This window comes from Bison bison, unplaced genomic scaffold, assembly GCF_000754665.1.
Source record: "Bison bison bison isolate TAMUID 2011002044 unplaced genomic scaffold, Bison_UMD1.0 scf7180017864063, whole genome shotgun sequence".
Classification (NCBI taxonomy): Eukaryota; Metazoa; Chordata; class Mammalia; order Artiodactyla; family Bovidae; genus Bison; species Bison bison.
In genome coordinates, this window is record NW_011494635.1 from 15,851,843 (window position 1) to 15,863,372 (window position 11,530).

The window sequence follows — 11,530 nt, forward strand, 5'->3', positions numbered from 1 at the left end:
ACGTCGCCGCTGCCGCCGCTGCTGCTGCTGCTTCTAGGGGCCGGCCTCCTGCCTGGTAAGTTTCGGGGCGCTGGAAGGACCCCCTTTCGCCCGGTTCAGGGCAGCCTCGGACCTCCGGAGCCAGAGGGAGGGAGGCTCCTGGCTGCGGTCCCAAGCCGCGGGTGCTCGCAACGGGGCAGCTGCGGAGGCTCCCCCAACCCCGCATCCCCCAGACGCAAAAGACTGTCCTGCGGGCGCGGGCGGAGCCAGGCGAAGAAAGAGTTAACCTGTTCGGCAATTCGAAGAAAAGGATTGGGGTGGGTGTGGGGGAGATGCTGTTTCAAGAGCTAGACCCAGAAGCTTCAACTTGAATGGAGAGAGGTGCGGCCCACCCCCGTTTATCCATTCTGCCCAATTTCCTTGCAGGCTGCACCATGCCTGCCCACCCCCGACCCCTGGGGGCTGGGGAATCAGAGGGCTGGTCTCTGCCCTTGGCAGGGCCCCACCCAAACCCCTTCTGCTCCCCCAGGCTCACTAGGACTGTCGAGGTTCCAGCCCCCTGCTCCTCCCCATTCCCTGGGAAGCCACCTTGCTATTTCAGGGGTGCGTGGAGGGAATTTAATCCTCTGGCCTCCCCAGTGAGGAAGGAGAGATACTGTACTGTCAGAGGGACCAGGCTGGGGCTCTGGGCTGGGAGTGAAGGTCCTGCGGGTCTAGGACTGATCCCAGACGTACTTGTGAATGCCCTCATGGGTCCAGCTGTAACTCCCAGGTGAGCAGGACTGAGCTGAGAGGAGCAGGTGAGCAAGGGTCTCCTGTCCTGCCCTCAGATGCCCTCCACGATGCAGTGGTCGAAGCACAGGTGCCCAAGAGTGGCAGGGAAGCTCTCAGACCACAGATTGGCCACTGGGCTGGGCTGAATGAGGAAGCCCCTCCCCAGGTTCACTCCAGACCTGGTCATTGAGGAGAGACCATCCAGGAATGCAGCATGCCAGTCTGGGGGTGCCAGGTCACTCATGCATCCAGGATGGTCTTCCAGGATGATCACTTGCGGTTGCTGCAGCCACAGGAAACCCTCAGGGGTGGAGCCCTCACTCCCCGTCCTTCTCTCCCTGCCTGGGCCTGCCCCGTCTTGTCCTGCGGTTACCCCCGCCTTGTGCTTTGAGACAAGGTGCTCAGGACTGTGCTAGTAGCTCTAGATAGAGCCCTTCTCTCCCGCAGTCACAGTCTGATGGGGAGTTGTCCAGTCAGCACTCATCACATCAGTGATACCTTCTCACAGTGATGGACCCAGTGCTCAGAAGGCTTCCCTTCCCTGGGGTAGAGGAGAAACTGCGAACGGAAGTATGGCAGCAGGTGCAAAGGTCCTGAGATAGGAGGGAGGAATGTGCTTTGAGGGGCTGGAAGGGAGCCCAAGTGCTGAATGAGGCCTGGCAGGAGGCCCAAGGGTGCAGCCTGGATGGCCACTGTCCCCTCCCCTGAGCCACGCACCCGCGTGTCCCCCCAGTGAGCAGCCATGCAGAGACCCGGGCTCATGCGGAGGAGCGGCTGCTGAAGAAGCTCTTCTCTGGCTATAATAAGTGGTCCCGGCCTGTGGCTAACATCTCGGATGCGGTTCTTGTCCACTTCGGCCTATCCATCGCGCAGCTCATTGATGTGGTAGGTTCTGGGGATGGGGTGGGGGTCAGCAACCCAGGGCCGACCTGTGTCAGGGAGGGATAGGCCTGGAGATGTCCCTGGGGCTGGGGGCAGCGGGCTGGATGAGCTGGGAGGGCTGCACTTGAGTCCCAGCTCTGCCTGAGTCCTGCACATACACCTAAGCAATGCGGGGGGCAAGGACTGTTCCATGCAGTGCCCTCCAAGGCCCTGCCCATTCCTCCCTCTCCATGTAGAAAAGCTTAAAGGCCCAGATTTGCAGCAGGGGATCAGGGCTGTGACTGTCAGAGACAGAGAGCAGGAGACTCATCTGTGGGGCTAGTGCAGGGTCTGGGGTTAAGTCCTGGTACTGAGTTGGTCAGGGTGGGGCCGTGTGGTGCCCTGGCAGCCCCTCTTGACCTTCACCTTGCTCAGGAGGCTCCCCCAACCTGTCTGGAATGGGGCAACCTGGCGAGTCAGACAGGCTGTCAGGTGAGTTTACTTCCCTGGATGGGGACCAAGGAGGCTACTGGGAGGAGGTCAAGGTCCAGCCTCCGAGTGGCTGCAGCTCTGGAGGCGTGGGGGTGACCATTCAGGGTGGGGGCCTGTCCTATGGGTCTAACTGCGTGTTGGCTGCACATCCTGGGGCAGCAGCCAAGGGCCTTGGAGTGTGGGCTCCAGCCTGGCCTGGAGGAGTCCTCCAGGAGTTGGTTTGCTGGCTGCAAGAGGGTCTGAGGCTGGCTGGGTTTGGACTGGGGTTTCCAGTCAGCTCAGGTTCCAGGAGGAGCTGCCAGGGGCTGTAGATCTCTCCAAATATCCACCCCATGTCCCTGACAGGACCCCAACCCCAAGTGGGCTCTGTGAGGGGGGGAGCCACCAGTTTTGGAGCCTGGAGATCCTGGTTTCCAGCTCGTGCCAGGTGTATTGAGTGGCCCCTGGGCCTTGGCCTTCTCACCTGTGGAATGGGATGAGTGAGCCAGCAACATCCGAGGGGCTTTGGGAGGTGAAGGGTGGGGGCTGTGGCCACGTTCACACTGACAGAAAGAGCCATGCTTGCGCCCCATTAGCAGAGAGACCCGGTCAGTCTCCCATCCTGGCCTGTGCTCTCAGGCCTCCTGGAACCAAGCCTCAAATGCTTCTTGTAAAGTACTCCTGGCTGGGGTGCAGCCAGAAGGCAGCTCAGGATGGCGAGGGTTCCGACCCACTGCGTTCGTAAACACTATTCCCAGTATGGCTGTGGCTTCATGTTCTGGGTCAGCTGCACTGTGGCCTGGCCTCCTGCCTGAGCTCCTGGGGTTTTCTCGTCCCCCGGCCACCATGTTGCAGCATCCCCCCCACTCCCACATCGCAGCATCCTCCTCCCCTCCATCTCCCTAGTTTGCCCAGGAGAGACAGCGGGAGCACACCAGTCCCGAAACCCCAGTGTGGGACCCACCAGTGGCCCCATGGCAGCACCGGGCTGGACAGGAGCTGCTCCAGCCCTACTGTCTGCAGCCGAGTTGGCCAAGGACACTCCTGCACACGTGTGCTGATGAGACGTCCTTGCCTGTCCTGGGTGCTGGCCTTTTGTGGAAGGGGCCGCCTCCCTGCCCACTCTTTGAAGGGCTGCAGTGTTTGCTGCAGGTTTGTGCCCTGGTGTGTGTGTGTTCGTGTGTGTTCACGCCTGCAGAGGAGGCTGGGAATCCCTGGGCACCTCTGGGCCCTGGACTAACGTTTCAGGTGCCTGAATGTACGAAGGGCACTTCATACGGGTGGGGTGAACGGGTAGACAGCTGCAAGGGGGGTGTGTGAGGGGTGGGCACAAGGGGAAGGAGGCCAGGCCCGGCACCTGGAAGCTTGATCTGGGGGCAGGGAATGGGGCAGAGCCGGGCCAGCTTCCCCTGGGGGAATGGAAGGATGTGGTGGTGGGGGCGGCATCACTGCAGGACTGCATTGCCAAGGTCAAGGTCGTTGGAGTGGTGTCCGGGCCCTGCTCAGGTCATGCTTATCCTCAGTGTCCTCTGGCGGCATGTCCCAGGTGGCCCTGAGGGAGATCAGGACCAAGGCAGTACCTGGGGTGGCAGGAGATGTGGTCCCTTCCCGTGACCCAGCCGACCCAGGGCTTGTCCCCTGGACAGGAGGGGAGACTCCCCGGCCTTGCCTTTGAATAACCATCTGCCCCCAGCCCTGGTCTGGGCACTGGGTGCTTCACTTCTTGACCATCCTCGCGTTTCTTTGGGCTGAGCAGTCATCCTGACGACCTGTGTGTCCCTGGTCTAGAGCCGACAAGGGAAAAAGTGGGCCATCATAAAGTGGGGAGAGGCTGGTTCAAGCACCACCCCCCAGAGCCTGTGTCCAGTCCCTCTACTCTCCCCAGGGGAACAGTCCCTGTCCCTCAGGCCCTGCGGGCACCCTGCTGTCTGAGAAGTACCCTCCATCAGCAGCAAGTGTCCTACCCCAAACCTTTTGCAAGGAGCCAGCCCCCTCCAGCCCCAACCCAGCTGCCCTCTGCCTGGGCTGGGTGCTGCATGGTCCCTGCAGGTTCAGGGTGGGGTAAGAGGACCCCTACATCCATGCACAGAGGCTGGCGTTCTTCTCCAGCCTGTGCTGGTGTCTGACTGCCTGTGTCCAGTGAACAGGAGGGCTGGGAAGAGGGGAGGAGGGCTGGGAAGAGGGGAGGAGGGAGCAGGGAGTGTGTGTGTGTATGTGAGTATGTGTGAGTGTGTGTGTATGAGTGTGTGTGTATTGTGTGTGTGAGTATGTGTGTGTGGGTGTGTCAGTGTGTGTCAGTGTGTACACATGCATGTGAGTGTTGTATATGAGTGTGTGAGCGTGTGTGTATTGTGTGAGTGTGTGTGTCAGTGTGTATGTGTGTGTCAGTGTGTATGCGTGCATGTGAGTGTTGTATGTGAGTGTATGAGTGTGTGTGTGCTGTGTGTGTGTGAGTGTTGTGTGTATGTGTGAGTGTGTGTGTATTGTGTGTGTGTCAGTGTGTATGCGTGCATGTGAGTGTTGTATGTGAGTGTCAGTGTGTGTGTGTAGTGTGCGTGAGTGGTGTGTGTGTTCCAGCCCTTCTCGCCTGGCAGGGGGCTTCTCAGTGACCTGTAGAGGAGCCTGCTGGGTCTCCTGCTCCCGCCTCACCTGTTCTTGACCCTCACCTGTCTACCTCCAGGTCCTGAGGCTCTGGGCCTGGAGAGGCAGTTTGGCCAGTGAGTGGGTGGCTCAGGGGTAGTGGAGGGGGCAGGCTGGCCAGCTGGGAGGGAGTGATGCAGGTGGGCAGGACCAGCATGGGCTGCTGGGAAGAGGGCAGCTCCTCCAGCAGCTAGGAGCCCTGGGTGCTGCATACACCCTTACTTACGTAGCTGGAGAGGGCCAGGCCCAGCCACCTGTAAAGTCAGCTGGACACTGTCCACACTTTCCTTCTTAGAAGGGTCAAGGGGACTTACCCTGTGGCCCTCAGTCCCCTCTGGGCCTGCCATCCTGGGCTTGGTTGCCTCCAGGGGCGAGACACTCCCTCCCTCCTGAGGTCACCCAGTCCCCATGTTCGGCCCTGGCCCGTCCTTGTGGGTAAGGAAGCTTGGCCAGAGAGATGTGTCCTGAACCAAAGGGGATCACAACCTGCCTTCTTCTCGTTCGTGCCCTAGGATGAGAAGAACCAGATGATGACGACGAATGTGTGGGTGAAGCAGGTGAGTGGGAGAGAGCCCTCATTGCCCCCTCCCCATCCTCTCCCTACCCGTCTCTTCTGACCCCCCTCTTTCCTTTCTTCCCGCAGGAGTGGCACGACTATAAGCTGCACTGGGACCCCGCCGACTATGAGAACGTGACTTCCATCCGAATCCCCTCTGAGCTCATCTGGCGGCCAGACATCGTCCTGTACAACAAGTGAGCTGGGGCCTTAGTGGGTGGGGCCACATCCAGCCACGTCCCCGCCAGGAATCTCTGCCAAAGCCAGCGTGAGCAAGAGGCAGACAGCTCAGCCCTCGGGCCCAGGCGGAGATAGAGGGTGCTGAGGCCCATTGACGGGCAAAGAGGCAAGGAGATGGGGGTTCTGGGGGCCTGCAGGTGCCTGAGGGCTCCTTCCCTGCCTGTGCCAGCCCTGGGGCCTCAGTCTCTTGGAGGGCAAGGAAGGGATCAGGGCCCCTCCCAGTTCCCCCTCGGGCTGGAGTTGGTTCCAAAATCAGTCCCTGTCTGGGGAGGCTGGGCCCCTGCACATTGGTCACCCAGTCCTGGAGCAGAGGGCAGGGTAGGGGAGTGGAGAGGGAGCCCCCAGAACAGCATGCCTGTCCCCGCCCTCCCCTGCCCCTCCATCTGTGCTCCTGGCACAGACATCACCGAAAGTCCCCAAACCCCAGCTCATCACCCTCCGCAAACAAAGCCTCTGTCAGGGCTGTGTCCCAGCTGTGGGAGCTGAGCTGAAATCTCATCTCTGGAGAGTGTTTCTGTGCTGGGGGGCCAGGGGGCTATGGGCACTGCCATGGCAGACATGGGCTCCAGAGGGCTGGCCTCCTTGAACTTGTCCTTTCCCGGGACCTTGGCTGGGTCCTTGACCTCGGGGCAGCCTGACAGCCTACCGTGTCCCTGGTCTCTGCTGTGTCATTGCCAGGCCAGCTCACCCAGAGCTGAATCCATGCTGGAAGACCCAGGCTCTGGATGGCTGCGGCCCCACAGCACTGATGAACACAGCCAATGGCAGCACTTGGTCCCCCTGCCCACAGCCCCCTGCCCTCCCACCCAGACCCCGGTGCTTCTGCACAAAAGCCTTCCTGGGCCCCGGGCTTGGGCCTGACCTACAAATGCTATTTGATTAAGAATGACTGGGCTCCACTTGCAGCTTAATTGATTCCAGTAATGGCAGCAGGGAGAGCGGCCGCACGTGGAGGAGAGGGTTTTAGGGATGCATTAAGGGGGGTCGCTTGGAGAGTGGGAGGCGGAGCAGACTCTCTGTTTTCCCTCTGCAAGCTGCCCAGTCAGACTCTGAGCCCTGGAATCCTCCAGGCCCCCTAAGGCCCCCCGGAGTCCCCACTCAGCTCCCCAAGCCCCTAGGGGACCCAACACTGAATCTGCCTGAACCTCTCTGACCCAGAACACAGGGACCAGGGTCAGGACTCTGGGACCCAGGGGAGCATCGTGCTCTGTGACTGCTCAACCGAGACCAATAAGCAGGTCTGGGAGGCATACAGCCCCCAGGATGGCAGCCCAGCCCCTTCCCTCTCTAGACTCCCTACCGAGACCCAGAGGTAGCAGGTTGGACCCCTAGCTTCCCTTGCGGATGGAGGCTGGCACCAAGGCCCTCTTTGGAGGGGGTTGGGCGTGGGCAGGGATGGAGCCCAGGGCTGGTGGTGATGTTGGCCAGATGGCCACTGGGGAGGCCTATTTCCAGGAATCAGGCCCATGTGCACTTGCTTGTGGCCCAGTGGTCAGCGCGGGCTGCTAGGCAAGGGGAAGGGTTGAGGGTGGCTTTTCTGAGAGCTTTGGGGGTACCCCTTCGAGGCTGGAGGGAGTGCACGTGAGGCCGTGCTGTCCACAGGGGCTTCCCTCCACTGGCCTGCCAGGCAGAGGGCCTCATGTGGATGGCGTCTTTGGCCTAGAGCAGGAATCTGACGGGCAGGGTTGACCTCTTCCCCACAAGCTGTCCCAATGACCACTCCCCCTGGGCTTGCTGGGCCAGCTTCTGGGGGGTGCTTTGTCCCCTGGCATGCAAAGCCCACTGTGGGGGAGGGGTAGGACTTCCTAGAGTGGTGATGGGGGCGGAGTGGGGTGGCAGGGAGGTGGGGGTGGTGACAGCTTTCCTTGGGAAAGCTCCTTCTTCCTGGGGTTGCCCTGGGCGGCTGGGTCCCAGAGTCCCACATGCAGAGTAAGGGACCAGCCCGGGGTGGAAGTGCCCTTAGCACAGGAGCGTGAAGACATGGGCTCAGAGACTAGTGTCTGTGGGGCTGTCCCCAGTGGGAGGAGGAGAGGTCTCCTGTCAGCATTTCAGAGTCGAAGCCCAGGACAGTTGCTCCCTCACCTGCCTGTGGGTGCCCCGTGTGGTCAGTGTGGGCAGCTCAGGCCTTGCAGGGAAACAGGCTGAGAGAGGGCCCTCCTGGCCCAGGCAATAACAGCTTGGGACTCAGACTAGGGACTGGGCACTTCCAGCAGCAGAGGAGAGAGTGGCTGACCCTGGGGGCAGGCAGTGTTCTCAGCAGACTGTGGGCAGGTGTCCCCAGGTCCCCCATGGCGTCAATATGCCCCTCTCCTCACCATGGGCATCTTAGACGGCTGTCCCTGGGAGACCCAGGCCTGGGCCAGGATAGCAGCCCCTAGCTCTGTTGCCTGCCAGGTCTGTGGACAGGGAGCCCCGAGGCCAAGGAACTGGCAGGAGGGCTGAGGGCCTGGGATGTGATGGCTGGAGTCCACATCCCCCTCTGGGAGGCCCAGTCTTTTCCTTGTTGGGCCCCAGAGTCTTCACCTGTGCAAGAAGGGGGTTCTCGCCTCTAGGTTTGGGGGGATCTGTGGGGGAGAAAATGCTGGCCTGGAGCAGGAGAAGGTGGTAAGACAGGTCAGATTTCTGTCCAGCTCCAGGGTGACCACAGGGAACGAGGCACTCTGTGTGCTGCCCTGGGGCCACTAGTGCATCAGGGGCTCCAGATGTGGCATGGATGGCCCTTCTAGCCCCCAAATATTCGTGGTCATCACCATGGTCAGGCTTGGATGTCAAGTGTGGTGTGGGCTGCTGAGACAGTCTCCACGGCATGTGACCCCCAAGGGCAGGGGAAACAGCAAGGTGGGCAGGGGAGCAATGAGCTGGACATGGGCACCATGAGCAATGAGCCCAGAGCTGTCTGGTCCCGGGCGAGGCCTCACTGTGAAGTGAGGGTGGGTGTAGTGGGCAGAGGCATGAGAGCTCTGGACCTCAGGTGTCGGGTGCCTCACCCACCACCTCTCTCTCCTGCCCAGCGCGGACGGGGACTTTGCCGTCACCCACCTGACCAAGGCCCACCTCTTCCACGACGGCCGGGTGCAGTGGACGCCCCCAGCCATCTACAAGAGCTCCTGCAGCATCGACGTCACCTTCTTCCCCTTCGACCAGCAGAACTGCACCATGAAGTTCGGGTCCTGGACCTACGACAAGGCCAAGATTGACCTGGTGAGCATGCACAGCCGCGTGGACCAGCTGGACTTCTGGGACAGCGGTGAGTGGGTCATCGTGGACGCCGTGGGCACCTACAACACACGCAAGTACGAGTGCTGCGCGGAGGTCTACTCGGACATCACCTACGCCTTCATCATCCGGCGCCTGCCGCTCTTCTACACCATCAACCTCATCATCCCCTGCCTGCTCATCTCCTGCCTCACCGTGCTTGTCTTCTACCTGCCCTCCGAGTGCGGCGAGAAGATCACCCTCTGCATCTCCGTGTTGCTATCGCTCACTGTCTTCCTGCTGCTCATCACCGAGATCATCCCATCCACCTCGCTGGTCATCCCGCTCATCGGCGAATACCTGCTCTTCACCATGATCTTCGTCACGCTCTCCATCATCATCACCGTCTTCGTGCTCAACGTGCACCACCGCTCCCCACGCACACACACCATGCCCGCCTGGGTCCGCCGCGTCTTCCTGGACATCGTGCCGCGCCTGCTCTTCATGAAGCGGCCGTCTGTGGTCAAGGACCACTGCCGGCGGCTCATCGAGTCCATGCACAAGGCGGCCAGCACTCCGCACTTCTGGCCAGAGCCCCAGGGGGAGCCCGCCCGGTCTCCGTCCCTGACCTGTGGGGTGGACCAGCCCATCAAACCCCAGCCAGCCCGTACAACACCCTCTGACCAGGTGCCGACTCTGCAGCCTTCAGAGACCGAGAAGGCCAGCCCCTGCCTATCTCCTGGGCCCTGCCGTCCACTCACTGGCACCCAGGCCCCAGGGCTCACCAAAAGCCGGTCCCTAAGTGTCCAGCATGTGTCCAGCCCCAGCAAAGCGGTGGAGGACGGTGTGCGGTGCCGGTCCCGGAGCATTCAGTACTGCGGGCCGCGAGAGGAGGCCGCCTCACCGGCCGCCCACCTGGCGGATAGCTCCCCGTCCTCTCCGACCAAGGCCCCCTCAGCCGAGCTCCCGCCCCCAGACCAGGCTGCCTCCTGCAAATGCCAGTGCAGGAAGGAGCCGGGGGCCCCAAATGCCACGCTCAAGAACTCCAGCACCAGAGCACCACCCCTGCCCCTGTCGCCAGCCCTGGCACGGGCGGTGGAGGGCGTCCAGTACATCGCAGACCACCTGAAGGCGGAAGACACAGACTTCTCGGTAAGTCTCCACCACAGCCACCTGTAGGGGGGGGACCCGCTGCCCTGTCCATGTCATGGGGCCCCACCACCCCATCCACTTTGAAGGAGGAGGTGACTGGTGAAAGACAGAGAAACCAGGACCCCAACCCGGCTGTTCCCTGTGCCCCAAGCCTCCATCAGCTTGGGGGCAGGAGGTACCCCCAGTTGTGGCCCTGTTGGAGCAGAGTGGACCTCTTGTGTCTCCTTTGGGCTTCAGGGCACAAGGAGCCTGCCTGCAGGTGGGGTGTTAGGCAGCCCCCAGCGCCATCTGCACCTGGTGAGCACCTCCCTTGACCTCAAGTGCCCCCCACCCTGCTGTGGGCCCCCCGGGGAGGGTCTGCGGTGAGAGGTGCTGAAAGGAGATGGGATGAGATTGAGTGGCCTCTGTGGCCTAGCACGGGGAGAGGAGAAATCAGGCCTGGCACACAGGACCCTCTGGCCAGCACCCTCGTGCTTGGCCAGAGAGAGGGCGCCTGAGGTCTGGATGAGCAGGGCAGGTGCTCAGACACGGGTCATAATCAGGGCCCTGTGGAGTCAGGGACTGCAAGGGTGAGTCCAGGCTGAGGGCCAAGCCCCAGTTCAGATCCTGGGTGGGGTGGGGCAGGGGAGCACATAGGCTGGTGGGGGAGGGCACCGCTCAGTCTGCTTGGTCATTACTGGCCGCTCAACCTGGGCTGTGACCTTGCCCCACATCAGCTTCCTCCTGCAGGAACGAAGGCCTGTGGGCAGGCAAGACACTGCTGTTCCCTCCCCGACCTCTTCATCCCTCTGCCTCCTCGGGAACAGCCCGTGATCGTTTCCCAGACACACATGATCCCTGGGGACTGTCTGTCCTGTGGCTGGGCCACCCCACCTAAAAGCGAGTCAGTCTCCTAGCTGCCCTCTGAATCCCAAGGGGTTGTGAAGTCATCCAAGGGTTTCTGGAAGGTTCCACCAGGAGACGCTGGCTCTGGGCCCGTTGTGTTCCCCAGTTCTTGAGGAGCTCTGATGTGTGGGTCTGAGGGGCTGCTGAGAAGAGATCGATGCCTTTGAAGTGTCACCAGGATCTCGGAGGCGCCCAGTGGTTCTTAGTGCAGGGCCAGCCCCTTGTCCCCAGACCCCTCCATCCGCATCACAGGCCCAGCTGTCACAACCTGGTTCTGGTTCCGACATTGTGCCCAGGTTCTGGGAAGCAAAGCAACTTCAGAGGAACCGACCTGGGATGGGGGCTGGGCGGCTTTGTGAGCAGTGTTTCAACCTCCGAGGGGGCGGCTGGAAAGACTGCTCCTGCTCGGATGCGGCAGCACCACTGGCTGCTTCATAGAACAGAGGGTCCTGTCACTCCCTGGCTTACAAGTGACCCCATTTGCTCTGGTTACCCGAGAATAAACTCGGCCCTTTCAGCTTTGGCTTAAAACTGTCACGATGCAGCTGATTACTTTAAACATCAGAGCAGAAAACCACAGTGAAAAGTTCTCTTTCTCTCAAGGCCCCCAAAATGGGAGGCTGAGCCTGCCCTTGGCCAGGCCTGTGGGCCCTGCTAGGGTCCAGCGGGCCCGAGCCCAGGTGCCCCTCCTTTCTGGTCACTCAAGTGCTGACAACCACCCACCCAGGACCCGCCTGTGGCCTCCCTAAGGCTTTGTCTGGGGGCACCCCAGGTGGG

General features: G+C 61.5%; 1 protein-coding gene across 1 annotated transcript in view; it reads left to right on the forward strand.

The window, feature by feature from the left end:
- Positions 1-11,530, forward strand: part of CHRNA4 (cholinergic receptor, nicotinic, alpha 4 (neuronal)) — a gene marked incomplete at its 5' end in the record, with an annotated part of 12,907 nt that continues 1,377 nt past the window's right edge. Inside the window, 5 exons of the mRNA XM_010836649.1 lie at positions 1-55; positions 1,487-1,638; positions 5,238-5,282; positions 5,369-5,478; positions 8,533-9,868. Coding sequence (XP_010834951.1) covers positions 1-55; positions 1,487-1,638; positions 5,238-5,282; positions 5,369-5,478; positions 8,533-9,868 — 1,698 coding nt within the window. The remainder of the gene's footprint in view (positions 56-1,486; positions 1,639-5,237; positions 5,283-5,368; positions 5,479-8,532; positions 9,869-11,530) is intronic.